Source organism: Vulpes lagopus, chromosome 10, assembly GCF_018345385.1.
Source record: "Vulpes lagopus strain Blue_001 chromosome 10, ASM1834538v1, whole genome shotgun sequence".
NCBI lineage: Eukaryota > Metazoa > Chordata > Mammalia > Carnivora > Canidae > Vulpes > Vulpes lagopus.
The window spans coordinates 26874886-26902635 of record NC_054833.1 but is presented as its reverse complement, the minus strand read 5'-3'; the positions used below and the strand labels follow the sequence as shown (position 1 = coordinate 26902635).

At 67.4% G+C, this 27750-nt stretch overlaps 1 protein-coding gene across 10 annotated transcripts; it reads right to left on the bottom strand.

Moving 5' to 3' along the window:
• Window positions 1-815: 815 nt before the first annotated feature.
• On the bottom strand, window positions 816-25680 carry B3GAT1 (beta-1,3-glucuronyltransferase 1). Of its 10 annotated transcripts, none has more exons than XR_005990386.1 (8): window positions 16635-17203; window positions 10084-10179; window positions 9772-9918; window positions 4771-5279; window positions 3993-4289; window positions 3225-3325; window positions 2692-2788; window positions 816-2265 (listed from the first exon to the last, which is right to left on the bottom strand). XR_005990386.1 is itself a non-coding variant. In XM_041772175.1 (8 exons), coding segments are annotated over exons 2-7 (1155 nt in total). In that variant the 5' UTR covers window positions 21032-22122; window positions 22500-22679; the 3' UTR covers window positions 816-2788; window positions 3225-3238. The 10 variants fall into 10 exon arrangements, 9 of the variants coding, with proteins under 9 accessions (XP_041628109.1, XP_041628110.1, XP_041628112.1 ...); XM_041772175.1 differs by lacking the exon at window positions 16635-17203 and adding exons at window positions 21030-22122; window positions 22500-22679 and having other exon boundaries at window positions 816-2788; window positions 10067-10179; XM_041772176.1 differs by lacking the exon at window positions 16635-17203 and adding an exon at window positions 25525-25680 and having other exon boundaries at window positions 816-2788.
• Window positions 25681-27750: the final 2070 nt, after the last annotated feature.

Here is a 27750-nt window from a genome sequence, read left to right as displayed (position 1 = left end):
TGGCGGTTGGCGCAGGGGGGCACTGGTGCCTCCATGGCCGCGTACATCCTGGTGGCCCTCAGCTGCAGGCCCTCCCGCGGCTCCAGTTCCCTCTCCCCTGGGGAGAAGCCAAAGCTCCGGCCTGGCCCCCCCTGCGGCATCCCCCCATCAGTGGCAGGTGCGCCGGCCTTCCTGCTGGTCTTGATGCTGTTGGGGGCTCTGACCCCGTGTGCAGGAGTGGTAGCCCCCGAGCTGCGCTCACCCCCCACCTGGCCGCCTGCTTCTCCCGGCCCGGACCACACCTGGAATATGGGGGTTCGGCTCGTTTCCCAGGGAGGGAAGCTCCAGAAAGACGGTGCTGTGCGCCCTGACCGCTCGGTGCGGATTCCGAGGGTAGCGCCTGCCAGACAGGTGCCGGGGGAGGTGAAGGCAGGCTGCGAGAATAAAGGCTGGGCTGCGGAGGGTTAGGGCTGTTAAAAACCATGTTTGACTTTTAATTTTGGAAACAAATTAAATACAGTTAAATTAAAACAGACCAGATGGTGCAGCTGCATGGGCCCCGCCGTCTCCCCAGGCTCCGTTCTCGGGGCTCCGAGCCCCCGGCCCCGCTCCTCTGTGGTGTGGAGCAGGGACAGACCAGGTTTGCCAAGCACTGTGGTCGCGACCCAGCTCTGATTTGGAACAAACTCGTTCCTGACAAAGATGAAAGCTGCAGTCCACCAGGGTTATAATTATAAATAAATACACATGCAGCTACGAGAGGCTATTAGGTGAAAAGAACGGAAATAGGATCCGCCAAAAAAAAAAAAAAAAACCCCAAAAAACAAAAAACAGAATATCCACTTTTGTTGTTCATTATCAATTTCCTGAAAAACGAGCCCTGGGTTTTTGGCTAAGAAGGTGGCCTACGACCAGCCAGGCTGCCCTGAGCGCTCAGAGCGGTGTCGGTGAGTGAGGCAGTGCTGTGCCTGGGCGGATTCATCGAGGGTCGTGCACCCCCGTCCTCCCGCCCGCCACCCTGGCTCCGAACGGCCTGGGGACCTGCTGGCAACGTCCTGCCCTGCGGGGCCCGGCGGGGCAATCGCGGACGCTGCGGGGCCCCGAATCCACTTCCCACTCGGCAGCCGGTGCCCCTTCTGATTGGTGGGCTGGGGATGCCCCCCGGGAGGGGCTGTGGGCGGGGGCACCGGTCTTGGGGTGTGCACGGAGTGGGGGCTGTTAGCGTTAAAAAATAAACACCTCTTGGGTTGGCTCAGGCTGTTCCTTTTTCTCGACTTGGAAAGGAAAATTGTGGAAAATTGTGCTTCCAGCTTTCAGCAGAGGGCCGCGGTCCGGGGAGCAGCACACACTGTTCCTGGGGGCGGGGGGCGCAGGCCTCGAGGTCCTCCAGCCCCGCCTCGCCTCGGGGACAAGGGAGCCATAAGAGGGCATGATTTGCACAGCAGCGTCCCCTCAGGGTCCAAGTGCCCTCGCCCGTTTGCACAGATCCCCTGAAGCCACAGCCAGCTCCCCAGCACCCCAGCAGGGGCAGGAGGAAGCACGGAGCGGCCCCGGCTCACTCAGCACCCCCAGGCCTCTAGGCCTCCACACAGAGGGCTCCTGCCTGCCGGGCCTGGGCGAGGGGAGGCCGAGTGTCCATGGGCCAGACGGTCTCGGTCCAGATCGGGCCCCGCGCTGGCTCCAGGGCCCCCCACCCTGTGCGGCTGGGAGGAGGTGCGAGGGGCGGGGCCACCGCAGGGACGTCACCCCCAGCGCGGCGGGAGGTGCGGGGGCCCTGCAGCAGGACGGTCGCCTGTGGGGGTCAAGACAGCCTTCCCCTCCGGAGGCAGGAGCCAGGGGGAAGCCGGAGGGGCCTGGCTCCTCGGGGGGCAGCTCCGCCCGGGTGTTCCCAGTGCTCCCCGGCAGGTGGCCTGGGCATCATGCTGGGCCCCAGGAGCGGGTGGGGAAGGCCACACTGCCCCGGACAGCCAGGGGCTTCTCACCTGTCCAGCCTGGCCTCACCCCAGGGCCGGGGCCCCCGTGCCTGCCCGCAGGCCCTGTCGCACAGGGAGCTCGGGCTGGGGCTGGCCCGCTGGGCTAGTGGCGGGGCCGGTCAACCACAGGGAAGAGAACAACAGGTCTGGGGTCTGTGCTTTAGCTCCTCCGTCCCATGTCCTGGAGCAGGCTGGGTGCACTCTGCAGCCCCCGGAGGAGGAGAGTGATGGTGCTTCCTCAGGAGGTTGCCTCGGAGGGACCATCAGCCACAGGAGACGATAGACGGCCAGGAACGGTGCGAGGAGGAGGCTCCTGTGCGGGGAGAGGAGGGACGTGGTGGGGGCAGCGGCGGCAGCCACCCGGCCCACGGTGGGCCCCGTGCAGAGTGCACCCCGGGGTCCCAGGGCCCCTGCTTGGGAGGCGGGCAGGGCCTCCCAGTGACCAGGTGAGGGCGGGGACGGCTGCAGTGGCACCGCTCAAGCTGGACCTCGGCTCGGGGCCCAAACAGGCCACGGACACCCTGCGGGCCCTGCGGGTGGGCAGGACAGGTGTGATCCCGAAGCCAGAACGTGACTCAGGGACGGCGTGCGCCCCGCCATCTGAGCCTGCCCCCCCCCCCCCGCGGGGAGATCCTAGCGAAGCCCGCGGACAACTCGTGATGGGGACCATCGGGTTCTGGCCCCGCCACCGGCTTCTCTGGGCGCCGTTCCTCTAGCGCTCCAACGGAGAGAGACGAACCGCGGCCTGCGTCGGTGGACGTCTTGAGGAACCAAATACAAAGAGCAACACTTCTGCAAGGAAGACTGGATGGGTGCTCAAGATCGCAGCAACGCACCTGGCGGATCAAGCAGCGGAGGCCCAGAGCACGAGGTCGGAGGAGAGCCGTCCCCCGCTGGCCACTGTGCTGGGCTCTGGGGCCGTCCCCACCATGAGCCCCCTTCCCCTGCAGCGAGTGCCGGGCCCCTGTGGCAGCAGCCAGGACCCGCAGGGAGGGCAGAGCCTGGGAGAAAGTCTCCACAGCCTGCCTCGCCTGGGACCAGAGTCACCACCCAGGTGACCATAGCGATAGGGTCGTCACGAGGCCCCATTCAGAGGCCGCCAGAGGCACTGGTGGCAGAGGGCCGCAGCTGTGTACGGGAAGGTGTGCTCCGGGGGCAGTGGGAAGGGGACTTGGGCTATGCCCCGTTCATGCTTGCCCCCTTTCCCTGTCCCCATTCCCCCCCACACCTCAGTTAACACGAGAGGGTGGTTTGCCTGCGGACCTGCCGTACCCGTGTCCTGGGGCTCAGATCTCCACAGTGGGGTCGGTGAAGCCTTTCTTCCCCTCATTCACCAGCACCGGCTTCTCCGTCCGTGTGTGCCAGACCAGGATCTGTGTGTGCAGAGACATGGAACAACCTGGGGCAGGCCCTGACCCCGGCCTGCCACCCCGATCCCTCCTCCTCCTCTGCAAGCACTTCTCTTCCTGTTCTGCCTTCGATCATAGAGATTTTCTCCACTGTTCTTTATTTCTACCGACTGCCCCCCCACCTGCCGTTTGTACACGCGATGCATCCCAAATATCTGCTGGAAACAAAAAGTGTGTAGCTACAGAAAATACATGAGTCAGCCCCACGATCTCCTCTCACTTCTCGTTTCCCCCCCGTTTCTTGATAGGTTCCCCTAGAGAGGGAGAAACTTCTACAGGAGGCTCAGCGAAGCGACAGTCCAGGCTGTCGCTGAAGAAGTCCAAGCTGGACGTGGTGTGCACGTCGGCGTGTGTGTGTGTGATACGTGTGTGCATGCACCAGGCAGGCACGTGCACAGACGTATGTGCACACGCGTGTCTGCACGGTGGTCCCAGAGCCCAGGTGTTTCCAGGTCTGGGAGGGAATGCACCCTTAGGCCCCCCAGTGATTGCCACCCTCGTTTCCCTGCTTGATGCCTGGGTGATGGCTGAGGGGACAACCTGCCTGCGTGGGCTCGGCTCCAGCCTCTGCTGTGCTCTGCAGGACGGCGGGGGGCTGGGGGGAACATGCCTGGTGCTGCGGAGGGTTTACCTTGGTGCAGTTGGCTGCCTTGGGCTCCAGGTCATTGAGGGTGACAAGTTCTCGGAGGAGGCTGCTTTCCTGGTAGCCGCCTTTGACGCCGCGCAGCTTGAAGTAGGCCTGGCTGCGCTGCAGGATGAGCCGCAGGTTGACGGCAAACCCAGCCATGTCGATGGCGAAGGGTCGGTGCGGGTCGAACACCGTCTTCCAGCCGACCACCTTCCCGGCGCCGTTGACCCGCGGCGCCTCGTAGCGAAGGCCACCAACGAAGGCCACGGGCCACACAGACACCCTCCTGGTGCTGCGCATCTGCGGGAGGGGACCCGGAGTCAGGACACGTGGGGCTGCTGATGGGGAGAGGTGCCCGGCCCCGGAGGAGGGGACTGAGCTGACCCGGAGCCACCGCAGGGGCTGCAGACGCTCTCCCCGCGGGGACAGCCGCAGCCTGCCTCGCCCAGGGAAAGGCTCCTCCACCTGACCTCAGCTTCCGGCCCTGCTGCAAGGCCTAGCCTCCCAGTGTGGAGTCTGGGGGGACCCCTCCCTCCCCAGGCTCCCATGACCCCCAAGCCCCAAGGGCAGCCCGGTCCACGTCGTGGGACCCACTGGCGGCCGCGCTGGGACAGGAGCTGCGAGGCCACCGCTGCGGTCTGAGGGCTGCACCGCGGGGGGCGAGCCCTGAGGCCTGCGGGCTTTTCCCGTCCCTCCCCCGGTGGCCTGCAGTCTCCACCGACCCGGCTGGCCCCGTCCCACGCGGCGCCCGCCCCGGGGCCCCAGGCACACCCGCGCCCACCTCCTCGAAGAGCTCCAGGCTGTAGGTGTTGTCGTCGTCGGCGAAGTACACGACGCCGGGCTGGCTCGAGTTGCGCGGGAAGGTCTCGCGCAGCCAGCGCAGGGCCAGGTTGCGCTGCATCGTGCCCCGCGGGATGCGCGGGTCGCGGGCGTCGCCGCGCAGCTTGTAGTTGCGGGGCGTCTCCACGTGCAGGTGCGTGTAGTTGAGGCCCGTGTCGCGCAGCAGGCGCGCGGTGAGCGGGGTCCGGCGCGGCGCGTCCTCCACCACCAGCCAGTGCAGGTTGGGCACGTGCAGCAGCGTGTTGGCCATGCGCGTGAGCTCGGCCTTCTGCACCGGGCGGCTGTAGGTGGGCGTCACCACGTGGATGGTGGGCAGCGTGTCGGACCACGGCGGCGGCCGCGTGTACACGTACTCGGTGCGCACCACCTCCACGATGTCGCGGTCCGACATGCAGTACTCCCGGGGGTCGCCGCCCGGGGCCGCCTCGCGCCGGGGGTCCCTGCCGTCATCTGCGGGCGGGGGACACGCCGAGTGGGGCCGGGCCAAGCGGGAGGCCGCCCCGCCCCCCCCGCCCCCGTCCACACCCGGCCCCGCCCCATCCACACCCCGGCCCCGCCCCATCCACACCCCGGCCCCGCCCCATCCACACCCCGCCCCCGTTCACACCCCGGCCCCACCCGTCCACACCCCGGGCCCGCCCCATCCACACCCCGTCCACACCCCGTCCCCGCCCTGCCCACACCCCGTCCCCGCCCCGCCCTGTCCACACCCGGCCCTGCCCCACCCACACCCCGTCCACACCCCGGGCCCGCCCCATCCACACCCCGTCCACACCCCGGCCCCGCCCCATCCACACCCCATCCACACCCCGGCCCCGCCCCCGTCCACACCCGGCCCCGCCCCATTCAAACAGGCCCCATCCCCGGTCACACCCGCCCCATCCCGGCCCCGCCCACACCTCGCCCTGGCCCCGCCCCCATCCGCAGCTCGCCCTGCTCCTGGCCCTGCCCACATCCATACCCCCTGGCCCCCTCCATTCAAACCGGCCCCCCCCCCTCCCCAAGCCCCGCCCCGGTCCCGCCCCATCCACACCCCCTCCGCCCATGTCCACACCCCGTCCTGGCACCGTCGCATTCACAACCGGCCTTGCCCCTGGCCCAGGCCCCAGCCCATCCACAACCTGCCCCGGCCCCGCCCCCACCCACACCCTGGGCCTGACACCCTCCACACCCCCGCCCCATCTGCAACCCGCCCTGCCCCGGCCCCGCCCACATCCACACCCCTGGCTCTGCCTCATTCAAACCGGCCCCCCCCCCCCCCCCCGCCCGCCCCAAGCCCCGCCCCCGGCCCCGGCCCCGCCCCCACCCCCCTCAACAGGATCCTGGCCTGCGCTCCTCCCTCCCCCAGGACCATCCTCGGAACCCGCGGGTTCTGGCTTCTAGAACTCTCTGGAACTATCTAGAGCTAAGGGAGAAGGCCCGTCCCTGGAATGCTGCGGGCATCTCCGGGTCCGAGTCCCGAATGACACAGGAATCGCCTCCACCCTCTCCGCCGGCTCCGAGCGCTTGGGGTGCGGCGGGCCACGTGCCAGGGCGGGCTTCCCCCTCCTCGAGTGCTGGGCTCCACATGGCCAAGTGCCCTGCCGCTTCCCACCTCGGGGCCCTCCTGGCCAGAGCCGGCCGCCCGAGGGGCCTGCATGGCCCGGTGGCACTGCCCGCGGTGGTGTAGACGCTTCCCTGGCCTCGGCGCGCTGGGCCCCACCGAGGCCGAGGCCGGCTCAACCCCATTCCCCGCAAGTTCCTATTCAAGACGTCCCCGCCTCCTGGTCTTAGGAGTGCAGCATTTCATACTCCACCACCACATCCGCTTCCAGGACCCTGCCGGAGGCTGGCAGGACAATTTGGAATCCTGAATCCGTGATCGTTTGTGCTGTTAGCTGTTCTTAAATCCTAGCCCACACTAAAGGAGTGGTGTTTTAGCAGTTCTGTGGCTTTGATGTCCGCTCCCGCCCTGTACTTGTGGGGCACTTGCTCAGCCCCCCGAGGGCTGGCGAACCGCTGACCTAGGGTGCAGAGTCCAGCTAGTGTCTCCACATTGCCCCCAAGGACACCGCGAGGGGCAGTGGGCGAAACCTCGCATAGCCCGGCCTCTGCTGCAACACTCACAGGCTGGGGGGCCTATTCCTTCCGGAAGGCAACCTGTGTGGCTGGGGCAGCTCTATTGACCAAGCTTTTTCTTAGATCCTGGACATTTTCCTCATTAGCGAAGCAAGTTCTGTCAAGAGGAGAAGTCAGGGCCACTGGTACTGTTGTTTTTAATGAGCCCCTCCTCTCCGGGTCAGGGCTTTCTGTGTGAACCACTGTGTGGCCTCCCTGCTCTTACAGCCTCTCAGGAGGAGGTAGGAACAGTCAGGACATACCTGGAGATCCCAATGCCTGGGCGCAGACCCTGTCCACTCGGTCCCTGACTATTGCCTTTGAGCATGTTACTTAGCTCCCAGTGCCTCAATGTCAGCAGCCACAATAAGCAGCGGAGACCAGCACCTGCTACCCCTACAGCACCTCAGGGATCAAGGAGTCAGTGTAAGAAAGGCCTCCGAACGCCGCTAGGCCTGCTAGGCAGGCTGCTGTCACTTCCGCGCGTACAGGGAGGACGGGTGCCAGCCCTACGTGTGCCCAGCTTCGTGCAGCTGAGCAGGGGCGAGATAAGCATTCTTGCGATTGCATCGAAGCCTGGTCCCAGGGGGGATGCTCAGGATCGGCCCTTGTGTCCCCTCCTCTCCTTCCCATCACTGTCCCTAGCGGATGGGGTGCTATGCGGTGCTTGTATGAGATGCTCATCAGAGGCGTGTCCCCGGGCTCTGGGAGGAGGTACAGTGAACCCAGAAGACCAGCTCTGGGCTCTGGGCATTTAGAGTGTCACACAGGCCAAGGCACAAGAAGACCTACAGTGATGGCTAAGGAGCACCCGGGCTGGGGACACCATGCCCCCTGGGGTGTGAGTGCACGCACGTAGGAAGACCGGCTCAGCCCCTCTTGGGCAAAGGTGACGTTTTTGGAGGGGTTTGGGGTCAAACTGGGAAAGCAGCACGAAGTTGAAGAAAGAGAGATGGGTGATGGGGATTCTGACCAAGGTATTTTTAGGGTTTATTTATCTTGCAGTCAGTGAAACTGAGGCCTGGGAAGGAGGATTCAGAGCCATCCTCCCCACCTTTCTAACATTCAAATCCTCCCAAACAGGCGGGGCTGGGCCCTGGCCTGGCTCTCTATGCACTGTGACCTGGCCACAATGTGAACTCAGCCCTTGTGCTGGCTGCAGGGCTTCTGTAACCTCTGGGTCACAAAGGACTCCCAACCACCCGGAAATTAGTTCATTGCAGCTTTCATCCAGCCCCCTTGGCACAGTCTGAGGGGACAGATGCCAGCTCCCTGTTCTCAGGCAGCAGCGTCCATGCTTAGCGAAGCATTCTGAACCTCTGCCCCCAGAGCTCTGCCAAGACCGGAATGCACACGACACTAAGCCACTGTGTAGATGGTAGCGAGCCCTCTGGGATGACGTGGTGGCAGGTTTGCCATTCCAGAATGAAGAGCACCAAAGAGAGATGCTGGAGGGTCAAGGTCGGGAGAGGCTCTAGGTGCCCAGCAGTGGGCAGTGGGAATTCTGTGATCCTCAGCCTGGAAAGTCTTCCTCATGGAAGCTCCAGGAACTGCTGGGGTGGAGCAGGGCCCACTGCACGACTGTGGAGCAGCCTGGCTTCAGATTATGATTCCGGCTATTGCCGGCATTCCAGATCACTCGGGGTTCTGATTTACAGGCCCTGCCTCAGACTCCGGGATGGGCCTGGTGCTTTCGTATTTTATCCTGCTCCCCATGTAAGATGCTGCACGTTTCAGTAGGAGACTTGCTGCCTTAGTATTAAGTCTGTAGGGCATGGAGTACACGGGAAGGAAGAAGAGCATCAGGGAGAGACCAAGGAATGCGGGGCAGGCTAGATGTGGGGCACGTGGAAGGGGCCAGGGAACAGGGAGCCCGGTGGAGCAGAAAAGGCCCCTGGTGGAGGGGAAAGCTCTGCACTCAAGGCCAGGAGAGGCTGGTTCCAGCCTGTTCATCCATGAGTACTTCGTGGGACTTTTCCTCTATCCAGGCCTATTTCACAAGGTAGGACTAGATCGGGGTCTCCTGCCAGAGCAGGAAAAAAGGGGCAAACGGTATGGTCTCTTGGAGTGGTTTAAAACACAGGCCTGAAACTCCGCCCATCCATCCTTTGCCACCCACAGCTGAGAGCAACCAGTCCTTACACATCCTGAGACTGCATGCAGACCTGTGGGTGTGTCTGTGCATGCATGCGTCTATGGATGCGTGTGTGCATGTGTGTCTATGTGCATACGTGTGTCTGTGCATGTGTGCACGCATGTGCGCATGCATGTATCTGTGCATGTGTCTCTGTGCATGCATGCATGTGTTTGTGGATGTGCATTCTGCACATGTGTGTCTCTCTGCATGTGTGTGTCTGTAAATGCACATGTCTGTGCATGTGTGTCTCTCTGCATGAATCTGTGCACGTGTGTGCATGTGTGCCTGTGTGCATGCACGTCTTGCAATGTGTCTGTGCATGTGTGTGTCTATGGATGCACGTGTCCGTGCATGTGTGTCTCTGTGCATGCGTGTGTCTATGGATGCGTCTGTGCATGTGTGTCTCTGTGCATGCGTGTCTGTGCACGTGTGTGCATGTGCATGTCTGTGCGCATGCGTGTATGTGTTCATGTGTCTTGCACGTGTGTATGCATGCGTGTCTGTGCGCGTGTCTCTGCGCATGCGTGTGTAGGTGGCATTCATCAGACTTCCAGAGGGACCGAGACCCCCAGAAGGTAGGCTCTGCGGCCCAGCCCATCCTCCGGCTCCCCCAGCTGCCTAGTCAGCGGAAGTGCAGCCCCACCAGTGTTGGCTGCCGTCCTTACTGTGGAGCCTGACTGGGGACGGGGCCCGCGGTCAGGGGCTCACCCTTGTGCGTGGTGAGCAGAGGCGCGATGGTGCTCTGGTGCCACACGGTGACCAGCAGCGTCCAGGGCAGCACGATGAGGACAATCGCAAGGATGTCCCGTCTCTTCGGCATCTCCAAGGCTGGCTGGGCCCACAGCTCCTCGTTACCTGAGCGGCGGCAAGGTCAGGAGAAGGGTGGCCGCGGGGGCGACAGCAGCAGACAGTGGCAAGCACAGGGGAGAAAAGAACAGGAATGGGCCGGGCGGGCCAGGCGCGAGGAGAGCAGAGAAGCCGAATGTTGGCTAGCAGGTCTTACCAGCGCTCACAACCCACCCATTGCGGAAGCAGGTTTGCAGGGTCTGGCCAGGCTGGAGAGCGGGAAGGGGTGGCTGTGCCAGGGCGCGCTCAGGAGCCCTGCGAAGTGGACACCTGCAAGAGAGAGCAGGACGGGATGGCCAGAGACCTGGGGGCGGGGCTGGCGCCCAGCAGGGCCTGGCCGGGCTCGGCGCCGTCGTCCCCTGAAGCCTGCGCCGCCGCCTCCCTAAGGAGTGACCCGGGCCTGGTGCCATCGGGCGTGGGGACGTGGCACGGCCCGCTTCCATGGCTCAGCGGGGCCCAGAAGCCGAGGGCACGGCCTGCGGACCCATTCGTCTCGTGCTCAGCCCCAGCGCCACCGTCAAGCCCTGTGCCCTTCGAGTGCTCCACGGTCGGGGGGGGGGCGTACTCGCTGCGCTCGGCTTCCAGGAGAAGCTTGTTAAGGCCCGCGGAGGCCACGGGATGTGTGCACGTGTACCCGTGCATGCTCGAGCGACTCTTTCCCCTAGCCGCGGTACCCGGTGCGGCCGCCGGGAGGTACTGGGGACAAGCCCTGGGCCCAAACGCAGCGCGGCTCTTCCCTTGGCTCCGGCATCGGCAGAGAAGGGGTGCCTGTGGGGCTGCGCGTCCCCAGGCGGCGGCCCGCGCGGCAACGACAGGGGGCCCGGGCGGGCCTGCCTGCACGTCTTGTCGGTTGTGCGGAGGGTCTGGCACTGCCATCGGCCGGCCGTGCTGTCCTGCGTGACCAGGTGAGCAGCGCACCGCCCTCACGGCCACCATGGAATCCGTGCCGCCCTGTCGCATGCCCTCCTTCCCTTCTGTGCTGGGCCTCGTGTATGCTGGGAGCCCAGCTGGGGGGGCACATGCCAGCCCGGCCCAGCTGTGTGCACAGGTGGCCTCGGAGAGGCCCGTGGGCAGCAGAGCGTGGGCTCCTCATCCCTGGCAGGGGTCAGGAGCTGAGAACCTCCGTCCCGCCCCCACGGCCTCGTCTCTCCAAGTTTTGTCTCCTCAGGGAAGGACAGGTCTGCCTCCCAGTACCGTGTGGGGTTTCCGGGGCAGCACGTACGTCCTGCCGGCCGCCTGCCCTCCTCAGGGGTGTGGAAGGCCCACCAGGCTTGCCCGTCACGGGCGGCGGCACATGACATGCACAGAACAGGGACAAGGATTCGGGGGTCCGAGGTGTGCCCCCATCACAGCCTCTGCAGGCCTCGGAGCCCAGGCCCCCGCCCAGGAGGCGCGTGTGGTTCTCTGTGCCAGGCTCGAGGACGTGGAGCAGCCTCTGGTCCCCAGCCTCCCGCCTCTGGCACCTGTCACCCTCCCTGCATGTCTGCTCGGGCTGCCTCGGCAAGAACCAGCTGTTATGCAGCACCTGGTGGCGTCCACAAGTGACAGCACGTCTCACTTGATGCTCGTGACACCTGCAGCCACAGATGCCGCCGTAATCGCACTTCACAAGGGGGTCACAGAGGCCAGTGGGCACCAGTGATTGTCCAAGGTCAGGTCACAGAAGAGCCAGACATGAGTCCTGGCCCTTGTGCTCCGCTGTCAGCAGGTCCCCGAGCCTGGAACCTGTCCCGGGTGCAGGGTGAGCACAGGTCTACACACAGCCTCCGGCCCAGGGCTGCCCCGGGGCCCCCCTTCTGCACAGAAGCCACCTCCACCGTGGGGCCGCGGCAGCGTCTTGGCGGCGGGAGCAGGAGGCAGGCTCTGGGAGAGGAGGATTCAGGCCAGGGTGCGGGGGCCCTGCGCGAACGGATCCCACCTAGTGTTTTTGGCCAAAACAGCTATGAAGGGGGAGGGAGGGGGGGATGAGGGAGAAAAGCTCTAAAAATAAACTTAGCAATAAACCCAGTTGTGCATTAATTACTGTGGAAGCCATTACGGCTTGAAACCCCCATAACTTTAATGGAGCCTATTACAAGCACCAGAGCAGAATTGTGGAGCTAATCAGCAGGCAGTCGGGGCGCGCACGGAGAGCCCCCCGCCTTGAGGGAGCCTGCGGCCGGCGGGGCAGGTGCGTGGGGAGGGACCGGGGCAGGGGAGCCCGGAGCCTCGCCCAGCCCCGCATCCGCAGGGGTGCCCATTTGGGCGCAGCCTTGGCTTGTGCCCTGTGCTGTGGGGCCCCCACCCCGCTACCTGGCCGCCACCCCGCTGGAGCACGGGGACCCCACAAAGGCGGCCCGGGTGGGGGAGGCAAGGCCGGGAGGAGGCCGGCTGGGGTCGCGGGGCCCGGGCCTCCCCGTCTAGCCCTCGTCACTCGCGTCTGTGGCAGCCTCCACAGTCAGTGCACACCGGAGGCCCCTCCAGCCTCCCGCGCGCTCGGAGGCCTCCGTCCATTGGACACAGACGACAGCAGTGTGGCCGGGGACGTGGGGATGAGCGGGCAGTCACCCGGCCAGGGCACAGAGCGCTGCAGAGACTCGACAGCCTGCCGGTGGGGATAGCGTCGCCTTCACCGGGGCCCGGGCCCACCCTCCGCGGCCCCCAACGTCACCTGAAACCGTGCAGTCTGGGTCGGGGCCCTGGCCCGTTGCAGTGGCACCGCCTTGGCCGCCTGACATGGCGACGTTTAGGGCTCCGTGATGGTGCAGAGGGTCAGGTGGGCACTGGGGCGGGACGCCACAGCCGCACGTCTGTCTGCGCGGAGCTCGGTCAGGACTTAGGGGCCAGTTGGCCGCGCGGCCCGCCGGGTTCTGGGGAGTCCCGGGAGCTGTGTGGGAGCCAGGGGCCCCCGGGTCCAGACGTAGGTGCCCGAGCCCGGGGCAGGGACAGGCAGCCCAGGAGACGCCCGGCCGGGGCCAAGCTGGACGGGTCGTCTGAAGGCGCGGGGGCTTCTCCGAGGCTGCAGAGCTCGCCTGGGGCCTCCTCAGCGCCCGAGTCCACAACATGCGGCTGATTCCCCTGCACCAACAGGTCAGAGCCAGCGCGCCAGGTGGGCGCCTGGGGGGCTCCGGGGCCGTGCTCCCTCCGAGGCCACACGCTCCTCCCGGCATCCCGGGGCCGGGGAGGGGGGCGCCTCCCGGGGTCTGGGAGCCACTCGGCGCCGCGCACGTGCGGCCGATGGAGGTCCCTGCACACAAGCGCAGAACCCACGGGCCAGGGGCCTCTGGAGGATGATGGAGCCACGTTCCCAGCGGGGCTGGTCGCCCGGGGAACCTGGCGGCATCCTGCACACAGCGCTGTGCAACACGAGTCAGCCTGACAAGTGCCTTTTAAGGAGCCGAGAGCTCCATGTGGGGGCGTGCTGGGGCTCTGGGGTCCAGCGTCTGTCCTCAGCCCAGGGCGTGACCCTGGGGGCCCAGGATTGAGTCCCACGTTGGGCTCCCTGCAGGGTGCCCGCTGCTCCCTCTACCTGGGTCTCTGCCTCTCTCTCTATGTCTCATGAATAAATAAATAAATCTCAAAAAAACAAAAAGAGCTCAACAGGGACGCCTCCCCCGACCACGGCGCACACGGTGGCTCCCCCGACGCAAAGCCCGCGCGCTCGGTCCCGGCTCTCCTCGGGGGGACAGCCCGGCGCCCCCCATGCCCCCGCGGCCTCCGGCGCAGATCTCTGATATGGTCCAGGCCCCCGAGGGCACCTGGCCAGCCCTTCAGTGCCGCATCCTTGAAGAATCTTTACTTTTCCCACCCGTTTTCGCCTAATTTCGAGAGCTTTCTCTGTTGACTCAGGGTAGAGGTCTGTTGGGAGCCGGCACCCTAGTTTTCACAGAAGCCCCACGTTGTTCCCCACAGGACTCCCAGCGCAGCCCTTGACGGGTGCCGAGCGCGGGGTGAACACGCGGGAGCCAGCCCATGCTGAGCAAGCCTGTGGCTCATGGTCTGCGGGCCCGGAGGGGCGGAGGCCCAGCGTTGTGCTCGCGCAGGAGGCCGTTGGCGAGCGAGCGGGTGGGCGAGGACGTGCCGGGGCCACCATGGCCAGACCGGCTTGCACTGTGAGTGGAGGGATAGGCCCCGTCTGAGCCGCCACGTGGACGGGCGTCCTCGCGCAGGGAGGCCCAGCTCCAGGGGGCAGCCGGCGACCCGGGGTGCGACCTAGGGGCGCGGCAGCAGGATGCAGGAACAGCGGACACTTTAAGGGAAGCCGGTGGGAGGGATGGTGGCCCATGTACCCAGACCGCACTCATCCCGCAGGGGAGCATAGGCCTTGTCCCGGCCCCGCAGGACCCCTCGTGGGATCCGGGGTTAGCTGGGCCCGTGTAGCCACGCCTCAGGGCCAGCCCCCTGCCGATGGACCCTGACCTCACCCACCTCGCCCACCCTCGCCCTCCACCCTAACCAGCCTCTGCGTGCAGCCACCAGCTCTGGGGCGGGTACGGGGGGGGCGTGGGGGGGCACACAGGCCTCACCTGCTCCCCGCTGTCCCCCAGGACACGTGTGGGGCGAGGGTCATCGGAGCCACACTGCCCAGGCCCCGCTCCCCTTCGTCCTCCTGTTGCCCCCACGACCTCAGAAGACATGAGGGGGGTCCTGTGGGCCACTGGGTGCAGTGGCCAGCCCCCCCCCAACAGCCAGGTGCCCGCTGCCTCAGCAGCCCGAGGGCGGGCAGGGAAACCCGGCCCATGTCACCCCCGCGGGAACTGAGTGAGAAGCATCGCACATCGGCCCCAGGTCTCAGGGGGCCACGGGCACAGCCCCCCCCCCGCCCAGGTCGCGGCCAGGGACCCGGGGTGCTCCCCACACCCACGAGCTTTCCGTGCCACAGGAAGGGTCCCTGTGTCCTGGCCCCGCAGCCCAGGTGCCTGCCCCTGGCCTGTCCTCCGGTGGGTGGGCTGGGCCCCAGGAAGGGCCCCCGTGCCTGGATTCTGGCGTGCCGCGCTGACGGAGGGCCCCCGCCCGAGAGGTCAGCCCCCACCTGGAGGCCCAACCCTGCTGCCTGGCTCCTGGGTACTGCCGGGGATGGCGGCCGAACGCACCGTGCACCACCTGGCTCCGCACGGGCACCGCACACCAACGAGGGCTGCGGCCAGGGAGGCTGCGCTCCGCCGGGCCTTGGTGTCACCTGTACCCGGCCTTGGTGTCATGGGCGCCCGGGCTTGGTGTTCTTCCAAACAGCCGCATCAGACGCACTCACTGATGCGGGGTTTTAGGTAGCCTCTTTGGTTTGGGTTTTTCTGCAACAGCCTTTGGATTCCAGCGGGCTCACGACTCGGCAGAGGAGAGCGCTGGGCTGGGCCGGGAGGGCGAGGCCGAGTCCGCGCTGCTTCACCACGGGGTTTACAGATAGGGACAGGCCCGTGGGTCCCACGAAGGCCCTGGAATCCTGTCCCCGTGGCTTCAGACAGAGGCATCCACTTGCCCCGGGGCCTGCAGGCAGGAAACGGCCAAATGCCGCTGCTTCTGGGGCTGCCCAGTGCTCCTCCCGGGTGGCCCCACCTCGGCCGGGCCGGGCACACAGACAGTGGGGACAGCAGGGAGGTGGCGGCGGCCGGGGAGGCGGGGAGGCGGGTAGGTGAGGGACGGGGGCTCCCGAGGGTTGTGCGGAGCTGGGCAGCGGCCCTGCAGGCCCACGGGGCGCCCCATGCGGAGCTTGGGGCGGAGGGTGCCGGGGTGACCACGGGGGGCCTGGGCATGCAAGATGATCAGGGGGGAGGTCATCTGCACGGGGTCGGGGAGCACTGAGACGCCCACCTGGACTTTATGGGATGGGGAGTCATCCCTGCAAAGGGCCTGCAGCCCGCAGTCCCCTGCCCCTTGGTGTCTGGGGGCTGCTGTGGGGGGGCTGCTGTCAGGGGGCTGCCCTGCCTGGGGGTGCCCTCCCCGCGGCTGCCATCTGCCGGCCCCCAGGGCCTGCCCCAGCTCTCCCACCACGCGGGTCCTCAAGTGTGGCCGCTCTGTTCACCCAGACAGCCAAGAACACTCAGGGCCAACCTGCCGACAGCACCAAGTCCTACCCGACACGTCGGCCGACCCACCCTCTGCCACGTGTGCTGCTGACAAGCAGGGCCTTGCCCACCGGGGAGGAACAGCAGGACTTGGGGGTCACGGGACCTTAGAGACGTGCCCCAAACACCTGACCCTCGGCTCCTGATGGTGACGGTAGGGTCTGGCCATAGTCACAGCTGTCACCTCCCTTCCGTCCTCCCCCTGCCCTCCCCTGCATGCCCTACCCTGCTCTGCCCTCCTCTGCCCTCCTCCGCTGCCCTCCTGCCCTCCCCTGCACCCTCCACCCTCCTCTGCCCTCCCCTGCCCAGAGAGCGGCATTCGGACAGTGAAGCAGCAGAGAGCCTGTGCCCTGGACCCTGAAGCCCTGGGCACAAACCAGGGCCCCTCGTCCTGTGCCGTGTGATGTAGGTGAGCGACATAACCTCTCTGGGCCTTGCCTTTCCCATCTATGAGATGGGAATAAAAACAGTGCTTCCCGCCCAGGTTGTCTGGGTGATTAGGCCAAATCAGTACAAAAAGCGGCGCAGGTGTCGACAGGAGCAGCTGCCCCGAGCACCGACCCTGCAGCCCTGGAAGGGCCGAGGTGGGCCTGCCCGCCCTTCCTGCCCTCCAGGTCCCTGCCCTGGACTTCGCGGAGGAGGCGGCAGGGCCTGACCCGGGGGGGGGGGGGCACCGACACGAACCTGTGACGTCTGCAGCCTCAGCTTCCCCTCCCCGGCGACACCGCTGTGTCTCCTTCACTGCCCGCATCTTCCATTGCGCCCTTGCCCTCGACGACGCGGGTTCGGTGCCCCGCCCGGCCGCATCCCCGTCCTCGGGCCGGCGGGCGGGGTCCCCAGCGGGGGACACGTGCCTCCACCCGGTCCGCTCGGGTCTCGGCTCCGCCAGGCCGGGCCGGTGCTTCCTCAGATTCCAGCCCACTGCTGGCCCCTGCGCCCGCCGGCCGCGCACACTCAGACCTTTGTGTGTCCTGCTGACCGCAGCTTGCTGAGCGCGGCGTTCCAGGCTCCGTGCCCTGCGGCCGCCCACGGCCCCCCGCCCCCCCGCCGGCCCCGTGTGCCTGCCGCCCACCGCGGTGTCGCCAGAGCCCGCGCCTCCCCCTGCGGCGCTCGGGCGAGCTCCGGAGCCGGGAGACCGGCCCACTGCATCCGGAGGGAGCTGCCCGTAACCTCGCAGGCCGCCCGCGGGCCCTGGCAGCAAAGCCGGAGCCAGGGTCTCCCCCTCCTTGCACCTGCAGCGCGCTTCTCCGCCTCGGCCCAAAGCCCGGCCACGCCCCCGGGCCCGGCCACGCCCACTAGGCAGGCCACGCCTCCTCGAAACCCACTCACCCCATTGACTCTGGACACGCCCCTCGCCCGGCCACGCCCCCTCGGCAGACCACGCCCCTGGCAGACCACGCCTCCTCGAAACCCACTCACCCCATTGACTCTGGACACGCCCCTCGCCCGGCCACGCCCCCCGGCAGACCACGCCCCTTGCAGACCACGCCTCCTCAAAACCCACTCACCCCATTGACTCTGGACACGCCCCTCGCCCCGGCCACGCCCCCTGGCAGACCACGCCTCCTCGAACCCGACTAACCATACTCGCCTCACGGACCCCGGCCACGCCCCCTCAGCAGACCACGCCTCCTCGAACCCGACTCCCCTCATTGACCCTGGACACGCCCCTCACCCCGGCCACGCCCCCTCGGCCCAGCCTGCCCCCTTGACCTCCGTCCACACCCCCTTGACCGCCAATCACGCCCCACTACTCGGACTTGCCTCGTGACCCCGCCACAACGCCTTGACCCTGACCACGCCTCCCTGGCACCTGCCATGCCCCTTGACCGCCCGCCACCCCTCCCTGACGCCAGCCACACCCCCTCGGCCCTGGCCACGCCCCCGAAACAGGCCACGCCTCCTTGGCCCCAGCCACTCCCTCCTTGACTTTCCTGCACCTCCCCTTGACCGCCGGGCACACCCCTTGACTCCCACACTCCTCCTGGACCCAACCACGCTCCCTGGACACCTGCCACACCCCTTGAGCCCCGCCACGCCCCTCGACACCTGCCATGCCCCTTTGACTCCCAACCACAGCCCCTGATCCCAGGACGCCCCGCCCCCGCCCCCGTCCCCGCCTCCACCACCCACACATCCCTCGGGGCTCCAGCTGCACCTGCTGGCCGTCCTGTCCGTTGCAGGTCCGCCCGGGGCCGAGCATCGGCCTGGAACTGGGGCCGCCCGCGCCCTCCCAGTCTGCACCGTCCTGGCCGCCCGACTGCTGACCTCCCGGCCGCGCACCCTCCAGCGCACCTCACCCCCGCGCAGGTCGGGGCCACACCAGGCCTGCCTCGGACCCCTCCCATGGTTCCAGCCAAATGCTCCTCAGCCTCTCCGGGTCCGCCGGGCGCAGGGCCCGCTGGAGACGTGCGGGGCAGCCCAGGCCTTGCGGAGGGGCCGCCTCCAGGGGGCACGGCCCAGGGTCAGGCCCCGCAGACCGCACCTGACTGGAGGTGAGTGGAGCAGGAGTGGGGGGCTCGGCGGGTCCTGACACGAGGGCAGCAGGGCAAGACAAGCAGGCGCGGTGGCTAGACCGACGGTGGTTGGTGGAGCTGAGTCCCACCCTCCCTGGCCGGGCGGCCAGCTCCTGCTGAGCCTGAGGCCACAGCTCAGTCCCGAACCCGGAGCGCTGACCCCCTAGCACCCGCGGATCTGGGCACTGGGAGGGCACAGCCATCACCTCTGGCCCCCGGCTCCAGGGGAGGCCCGGGGATGGGCTGGGTGGGCGCCACGCAGCGGCTGCAGGGGGGCCAGAGCACGGAGCTGGGTCAGGTTGCGGGGACTGACCAGGCACACGCTCGACCCCTGCAGAGGCGCAGGCGGCGCACCTGACCAGGGCCTGGGGACCGGAGCCAAGCGGGCCAGCTAACCTGGGGGCCTGGCCCCACGACCGAGAGTCACGGCGACAATGGCCACTCGGAGCCCCTCAGACTGCGGGTGAGGCTGGGGAGCGTGCGGGCAGCCAATGCTCATCTGTCTCCGAACTACGGTCCTTCCTGCCCGTGTGCCATTCGGGCCGCTCTGCCTCAGTTTCCCCTGGTGCTGATGTCTCTGCAGATCTGAGTGAGGGTACCGACCGGGTGGGTCCGTCCTGAGCTCGGCACCCGCGGCCTGCCCTTCCTGCCCTGGCGCCTTCCCCGGCCCAGCTCCCCCCAGGCCCAAGCGCGCAGCGTCCACACCGTGCAGGTCCCGCCCTGTAACCGTCAGGGCACTTGCTGGTGTTCACGCTGGTCTCCAGCTCCTGGGCCGCGGCTTCCTCTGGGTGCAGCGGGCCGTACTTACCCCGGGATGCTCCCACAGGGTCCAGGCCCAGGCACGGTGCAGCAGCTGCACCTGTACCCCTGTGACTCAGTTTCCTTATCTGTAACTCTTGCTGGGGCTCTTTTTGGGATCCCGTGAGGGGGCCCACGGAAGCCATGCAGCGTGGGGCCTGAGCACAGTCTGTTCTACGACCATAGGCAAAGCAAAGCAGGAACTGTGACCGCCAGCACCGCCACCACCACCTGGTCTCAAGATCCAGCTGAATCTGTGTGCCTGCAGGACAAAGGCACAGGCAGCCCAGCCCTCCTCCTGGGGCAGCTCTTCCAGCAGGTTCCTCCCCGCGAGGCTGAGGCTGTGCCGAGGCCGGAGCCCCCAGAGAGCGGGCACCCCGCAGGGTGAGGAGCAGGTGCCTGGAGGCGGCGGATGGGCCACGTGGGGGAGGCCGAGCCTGGGCCTCGGGCGGGGCTGAGCCCTGGATGCTCTGGGGTTCCCCTTGCTCTCGCCCTTGGCACAGGTGCCCGGACGGCAGCAGCTCCCTCGGGACGGCACTGCCTTCCTTGCTCCTCCTACAGATTCAGGAGCCCCAGCAGAGCGAGGGTGGGGTGGGGGGACGGCCGGGCCTGCCCTGTGCGGCCCCCACCGTGAGCCCGGGTCCCGCCGACCCTCTGCAAGGCTCGCCCCGCGCCCCCAGGGCTGAGAGCTGGCCATCGGCAGGGGTGCCCTCCCCGCGGCGGTTGGACACGCCGAGCGCAGCGCCCGCCTGCAGCGGGACATCATCCAGCCGGGAGGCAAGGGTCCTGGGCCCTGCTGCGACCCGGGGGAGCTGGGGCCACCATGCCAAGAGGACAGCCGCCGTGCCTCACATCACGCGGGACGCCCACAGCAGCCAGACTCGGACGCAGGGGCACAAGGGCGGCTGCGTGGGGTGGAGGGGGGCGGGGTGCAGAGCGGCTGCCCGGGAGCAGTTCCCGGTCTGCCCAGTTTGCCAGGTGACGCTGCGGAGCCCGACGGCCGCGCGCAGTAGTGAATCGTGCCCGGAGCCCTGGAAGCCGTGGGGCTGGCAAGCTGTACGCCGTGAGCTGTGCCCCAGGGTGCCCATGGCGCTGGTCGTCCCAGGCTGTGGTCACTTGTGCCAGCGACGCATCCCAACAGCACCCCCCCCCCCAGCGAGGTGGTGATCTGCGGGGCCAGACGTGGCCCTGCCTAGTCCCAGGGGGGCTGCCACTGCACCTGCCCGGAGGGTCGGCGTGGGGCCAGGGGTGAGCGAGAGGAGCCGTGTGCTGAGGCACGCTCGCACAGGGCAGCCTGCTGTGTCACCCGGCCATGCCTGGGGACCGCTGGACGCGGGGCCCCAGAGAGGCGGCCATGAGGGCCAGAGGACGTTAGGACCAGCAGGTGACGGCTCAGGCTAGGAACACTTCGGCCAAGGTTCAGAAACGGATGGAAAAGGACAACCGCCCGAGAGGCTCCAGTGGAGCAGGTTAGGGGTCCACTGACTTAACTGAAGTCTCGTATGTGTTTTCAGTGTGCTGCCCGTGGCCTGGGGCCCTAACACCCCCTGGGGTTGGGCCAGAGACAGTTTAGCTTGGTCCTTTGGGCCCATTGTCAGGGGAGGGGACAGGAGCCTTGTCCCAGCCGTGAGGAGGGGGCCTTGGGCCTCGGCGTCAGCCTCTACCCTGCCTGGCTGAGGCCGCTCCGCTGCCCTGGGGCGCTCGTCGTCCTTCCCCGGGGACAGGTGGGTGGGCAGGAGGGAGGAGAGGGAGCGGCGACACGTACATTGTGGTCTAGGACGAGGCCCGACGGTGCCGAGAGACCCGAGGTAAGCCTGGAACCTCTCTGGGCATCGGTTTCCTTATCTCTGAAAAGACAGAGCAGCCCGGCATCACCAAATCCACGCGCCGTGCAGAGCCCTGTGGGCAGGCTCCTCGGTGTTCACCCAACAGGCCGTGGCGACACGCGGTGAACCCTTGCTCCCCGACCCAGCTCCCCGACAGGTCACCTGGCTCACGCTCCTACTTAGATGAGAAAGGCGAGGTCCTGCGAGGCTCTGTCACCCTAGTCCCGGGTCTCCGTTCATCTACCAAGCCCCCTCCCTCCTGGCCCCTCAGGCCGCTGAGCTCGGGCAGCCGTCTCCTGGCTCCTTCCCTGGGGACCGGGGCGGGGGGGCAGGCAAGAGCCCCTCAAGCCCACTCCATCCCTGCCCAACAAGATGCTGGAGGCAGCTGGGACCACGTTTGCCCCTTTTATTTTAAACTTATGGGGGTGGGGGCTTCGGGATGCTTTTCGGTTGCAATAAAAAGAGAATTTAAGTCATATCCACTTCTGGAAACGTGAGCCCCTCTTTGTCGGGACGTGTCACGGGCAAAGGAGGACACAGTCCTCGTCTCGCTGCCCCTCAGCAGCCGAGTGGTGCAGGGGTTATTCTCCGGCCACCGTTCCTCCGCAGGTGAGGAGCCAGGCATGGGAGCAAGGGCCCGAGCTGATGACCGCCGGCCCGGCCCCTGCAGCGGCCCGTGCACAGCTGCTCAGCATTCAGGTTACATCGAGGAACAGGAATCGGTAGGCAAAGCACTTGCTCCGCGTGGTCCTCACTATGAACTGTACGGACTCATTCTCCCCTCATACCTCCCGGTATTAGCCCCATCCTAGAGACGAGAAGCCCTGAGGCCCAGGTCAAGTCCCGTCCCAAGGCCACACAACCACCAAGAAGCAGAGCCGCGTGTGAGTGTAGCCAGGCAGGCTCCAGGGTCCGTGCTCCGAGCCTGAGGCTCAACCAGCAGCGGCGAGTCCAGAACGGCGCTTTAGAAGGACTTGCTGTGGTTCGGGGACACTGACGCTGTGGCCACTACTGCATGTGCAGACTGAGCTCCTGAAACGTGGAGAGAGACCGTCCAGCGCGGGGTGGGGGTGGGGGGAGCCCGCCCCACATCTCCTGGGCTCTGGGCGACGGTCAAACGGGCAGCCCAGGGTCTTGAGCCTACGGAGACGCACGGCCTCGGAGGCCAGAGCGCCCAGCTGCCTCGCAGGGAAGGAAGCCGCATGGGGAGAAGTGACGGGGCTCAGCCACACGCACCAGTCGCGGAGGGCGGCCCCAAGCCGGGGCTGCGTCCCACCCTCCACCGCAGGTGCCCAGCGCCACGCCACTGTGTCTCTGCTCCCGCCAGCCTTCTTCCCCCACAAAGGGATGGCAACGGCTCATAGTTCCCACAAACGAGGAGACAGAAGCCCAGCCCGTGGCCCTAGTACCTGCTGAACCTACACAGCCCCGTGGCAAGCTTTACGCCAACTCGAGCCAGCTCCTGGGGATCCGCAGAGACCCTCTGCTTTTGGGCCTGTTGGTGGCGAAGCCCTAATCCCTGCCAGGCATTTGGCTGGGAGGCTGCCCGCCCTGCTGTCAGCTGGTGTGCACAGTGAGCGCAGACTCATTTTCATATTGGCTGGAGCTGAACCTCATTAGAAAAGTAAATTTGCTGTAGCTGCAAAAAAAAAAAAAAAAAAAAAAGCAACCCACATAACCCTTTCCAAAGGCTAAATAAAAACTCCTGATTTGGGATTATTTGATGCCTTATGTTCCCAACACTGGCCCAGAGCCTGGAACACAGTAGGTGCTCAGTCAACGTCTGCGGAAGTGAAAGGAACTTTGAGTAATGTCCGTGTACCTTGCCGTCTTTCAGCGGGGATGACAAGAGGTCACGGAGCTAGAGCTCGCGCGAGTTGCTTCGGTCACTTCAGGCCGGCACGGGCTGAGGAGCTGGAACGCTATACTGACCACTGATTAGACGTGGAAACACCGCTGTTGCTGCTGCTCCAAGGAGGCCTGAGCATGTCCTTGCAGCAGGGGCATGGCCAGCTGGGGTGGCGTGGGGGACAGGGGGGCTGTAAGCACCCCAGCGTGATGGCTTCCAGGGACGGCACAGAATGGCTACTCCAAATTCTAGAGCCATCCGTATACTAGAAGACGATGGGGAAAATAAGGACATAAATGAGCATTCGCCTAGCATGTCCCCTAGAACAGCCAGGTGAAGGGTGGCCTCTTGAGTTTAGGTCTTTAGGAAACCGGAGCCTAGAGGGCTCGGCTTTTCCCAAAGTCCACTCAGCTGGTCCTGCAGGGAACAGAGCTGGGCCCTCAGGCCTGGCTGAGCGCCGGCACCGTGCACTGCACCACTCCTGTGGCCCCGAGGCTCTTCGGCAGGGTCTCCAAGGAGGGTTCTCTGTTCCTTCTCCCCAGAGTGCACACCCTTCCCCACCCCACGGCATCCCAGGACCAGCAAGGGCCCTGGGGCAGGGGCCAGGAGATGGGGGAGGCCCTCAGGACTGGGGTTGGGCAAGAAGGTCCTCCCAAGACCCCTGGCCCACCAGCCAGCCCTCTTTGGCCTTTGGGCCTCCCTCTGAACCGTCCCCCACATTGCTCAGAGCCAGGGAAGCAGCCTCCCTGAGGAGCCCCTGCCCTGGTGGGTGACTGCCGACCCCGGGGCGCTCGGGAGGGCCCTGCGCTGGCCCCACAGCACCGCTGGGCCAGCCGGAGCTGTGCCGCGGCCCCCGCCTGGTTGTCCTGTGGGCTGTGGGCTAGCTCCTCTTTGTCTGCTGTCTCAGGCTGGCTCCCCTGCCGGCGGAGGGCTCTGCCTCGCTTCTCCTCCAGGGTCAGCAGGCGGCGGCCTCAGGCAGCTCTCCCCTTCCTCCCCTGGGCCAGGCTCAGCCAGCACCCCAGTCCTCCAGCCCTCGACTCCCACTCGCTGGCTGCCTGCACTTCTCATGCCTGCAGGGTTCTAGCCTGCCTCCCCCTGCACCTTGGAGCCAGCAGGGCCGGCCTGCCCCCCAGTGCTCGGGGGCTGCGGTGGGGAGCTCCGGGCCAGAGACCTGGGGGTACCTCTGCCCTCATGGTGCCTTCTTGGGGAGCCGGGTGGCTGCTGCACACCCTGGTCCTGTCCCATCCTGGGATTTGCCTGCTCCAGGCTTCAGGTGCACCTGCCCTGCCTGCCCACGCGCGACCTCCCTGCACACACTCAGTCCGGTCCATGTGAGCTTCCAAACGCCTGAGAACAGAGCAGCTGCCCCGTACCCAGGGTCAGGTACAGAGCGGGCCCCAAGTTCCGTGCCCCTCGCCGAGCCGTGAGCCCTGGCAGGCCTTCCAGCTCCCACTGAGAGGCACAGGGCAGATGGCATGGTCCCCAGACCCTCTGGGGGTGCTGGGGGTGCCTCGGCAGACGGGACCCTCTCTTATAGGGTCTGGGGGAGGCTCTTTGCTCCGCACCAGGGAAGTGGGCTGTGTCGTTTGGGCCAGGCAGGCCAACCCTGGTCGCCAGTCAGGCAAGCTCTGGGGAGACAGCCCCTGTTGGCAGAGGTGGGGGACATGCAGGCCCTAGAAAACCCCGGAGCATCACCCCGTGGAGCTGCGCTCCCCCGCGGCCCCAGGACCTCAGGAAGCCCGAGCTTCCCCCCGCCCCAGCAGCACCGACCTCCCAGCGATCCGAGCCTCCGCGAGGCTGCTCCCCGGCGCCCAACTGGCTCCCGCGGAGCCTCCCGGACCAGCCCCGCAGGTGGAGCGCCCGGCGCAGGGCCGGCAGGTGCCCGCGGAGGCCCCTTCGGGCCGGGGCTGTAGGTCCGGGGAGCCTCCGCCGCGGCTCCTGCGGGGACTCGTCCCGGGAGTCCCAGGCCCCGGCCTGGCCGGGTGGAGGCCGTGGGGCTCTGTGGCCGCGGCGGGCAGGGGTGTCGGGGGCGGGCGCCCGGCTCGCCGTCCCCTCCCTCCTCCGGCCGGGGTCCCGCGGCTCCCCCGTCCTTGGACCCTGCCCCAGCCGCCCCCCGCCCCCCCGCTTCCCTTTCTCAAGTTGTCGGCTGGGCTCGGGAGGCCTGAGGCCTCGGGTGCCGCGGGCCCGGGCCCTGGTCCTGGTGCTCCGGGGTCCCGGGGACCCTGTGCGGCCGCGCGGCGGGCAGCCCGGGGAGTTCAGCCGCCTGCGCCCGGCGGGGTGGGGGGCGGGGGGTGGGGGGCGGGGGCGCGGGCGGGGTGCGGGGTGCGGGGCGAGGGGCGGGCGCTGCCCCAGGCTCCCCGCGCGCCCGGAACCACCTGCTGAGGCTCGGGGCGGCCGGCAGGTGCGGGGCCAGCTGTCCCCAGGCGGGCGCGGGGCAGGGCCGCGGGGTGTGTTCCGCAGCCGCCCCCGCCCCGGGCCCGGCCCGCCCCGGGGACACGGCCTGGGCACCGCGGGGGCGGGGGCGGGGGCGGGGGCGGCGGTGCAGGGGCGCGGGGGCGGGGGCGGGGGCGGGGGCGGGCACTGACCTGCGGCGGCGAGTCCGGAGCGGCCCCGGCGCGGTCCATGGCGGCGGCCCCTACGCGCCGGGCCCCGAGCCCCTCGGCTGCTGCCCCGGGCCGCGCGCTCCTCCCGCCCCGGGCGCTCTCGGGCTCCGGGCTCCCGGGGGCCCCGTCATAGCCGCCCCGGCCCGGCTCCGGGGGGCGCGGGGGGCGCGGGGCGCGGGGGCGGGGGCGGCGGCCGGAGCCAGCAGGCGGCGGCGCGGGTCCCTGGGCGGCGGCGGCGGCGGCGGGCGCGGGTGCGGGTGCGGGTGCGGGCGCGGGTGCGGGCGGCGGTGACAGCGGCCCCGCCCCGCCCCCGCCCCGCCCCCCGCGCGGGCCCGCCCCCTCCGCTCCCCTCCGCTCCCTCCCTCCCTCCCCTCCCCTCCCCTTCCCTCCGCTCCCCTCCCCTCCCCCGCCCCGAGCGCCGGCAGCCGGAGGGACCCGCACGGCCCCGGGCGCTACCAAGCAGGGCGGCGGGCGGGGGGGGGGCCGGGTTGGTCTCGCCGCGGCCCCGGGCCCCGAGGGTTAAAGCGCGGCCCCCGCCCCCCGCCCCGCCCCGCCCGGCTGCTCCCGGCCCCGCGGCCGCGCTCAAAGGGTGATTGTCTCCGGGCGGGCGGGGGCGGGGCTCCGCGCGGGGCGGCCAGCTGGGGCGGGGGCGGGGCGGGGGGGCGGCGCCCCGAGTGCCCCCCTCGGCGCCCCGACGCTCGGAGGACAAAGCCGGGGGGCGGGGATGGAGCCGGGGGGGGGGGGCGGGGGCCCGGAGTCCTGCGCAGGCACGTGCGCTGTGCGGGCGGCGGGGCGTGTGCGGAGGCTCCCTGCGCCCGCAGGACCCGCACCCCCGCTGGCCCTCGCCCCGGGCACCTGCCGGCAGGGGCTCCTCACCGCCCAGGGAGGCCGCTCCTGGAGCGGGGCGGGGGGCCGGGGACTGGGGGAGGAGGGGGGCCTGGGGCAACAGAGGGGCCTGGAGGAAGTGGGGGTCCCTGGGGAAGTGGGGATGTCAGGGGAAGCAGGGCCAGAGGATGTCATTGTTCTTTAGAAGCTCAAACTGTCCCACAGGGGGTGCAGCCTTCTTCCCTCTTCCCTTTGCTGAATCAAAGTACTAGGAGCAGGCACCGTGGCTCTGCGCGCCCAGGGCAGATGCTGAGAGGCACGGTCGCCTCCCCTAACCCTTCCCTGCCCTGGTCACCACCCAGCCGCTGCCCTGCTCCCTCCTGAACATACGTGGTGCTGCAGGGGCAGGGCCGGGCCGCAAAACCAGCCACTCTGGTCAGGATCTTGAATTGAGGAAGGGGCCTCATCATCTGCACCATCTCACACATATTTGAAAATATGCTTAATTCTGCGTCTGCGGACAGCTGTCCCTCCCTCTCGCTCCCTCTTCCTTTCCTGTGGTCACCAGGCATCCTTCCCAGCAAGAAGGTTCTTCCAAATCTTTTTTTTTTTTTTTTTTTTAGATTTTATTTATTTATTCATTCATGAGAGACAGAGAGAGAGAGAGAGGCAGAGACACAGGCAGAGGGAGAAGCAGGCTCCATGCAGGGAGCCCGACATGGGACTCCATCTCGGGACCCTAGGATCACGCCCTGGACCAAAGGTAGGCGCCAAACCTCTGAGCCACCCAGGATTCCAAGTTCTTCCAAATCTAACCCACGTACCTTCTGCTGCAGCACCGGGTCCTGTCCCCGTTCTCCCAGCGAACCCTGGATTGCAGCCATCCGGACTCCTTTTCCGTCCCCTGTTGGAGTCACCCTTGCTCCTTGGACCCTGTGAAGACAGTCTTTCCGGGGACCCGGTTGTCCTTGTCTCCACCTTCTGCGTCCCCTGCGCAACAACTGGAGCAGGAAGGGGCAGGTCACAGGGCACAGAGGAGGGCCCCGGCCATGAGTTTGCCTGCGGCACGGGACTGCCTGTTGCCCCCATGAAACCAGCGGCCTTGGAGACACGATCCCCAAGTGGCGGGATAGAAGCGCCCTTGTAGACCGACTACTCTCGGCCCCCATTTTACAAGCAAGGGAACCGAACCCCAGGACAATGTCACCATCAGCAGTGTGTGGGCCATGAGCGTGTTTCCCCCAGTTCCCCAGGACCAGCTGCCTGAGGTCAGCCCAGGCCCAGGCTGTGAAGAGCCTCAGGCCCCTTGCGAAGACGCTGCGGGGGGTGACCACAGGCGCTCTCCGGTGCTCTCCCTCCTGCTGATGGGAGGCTAACCAGATG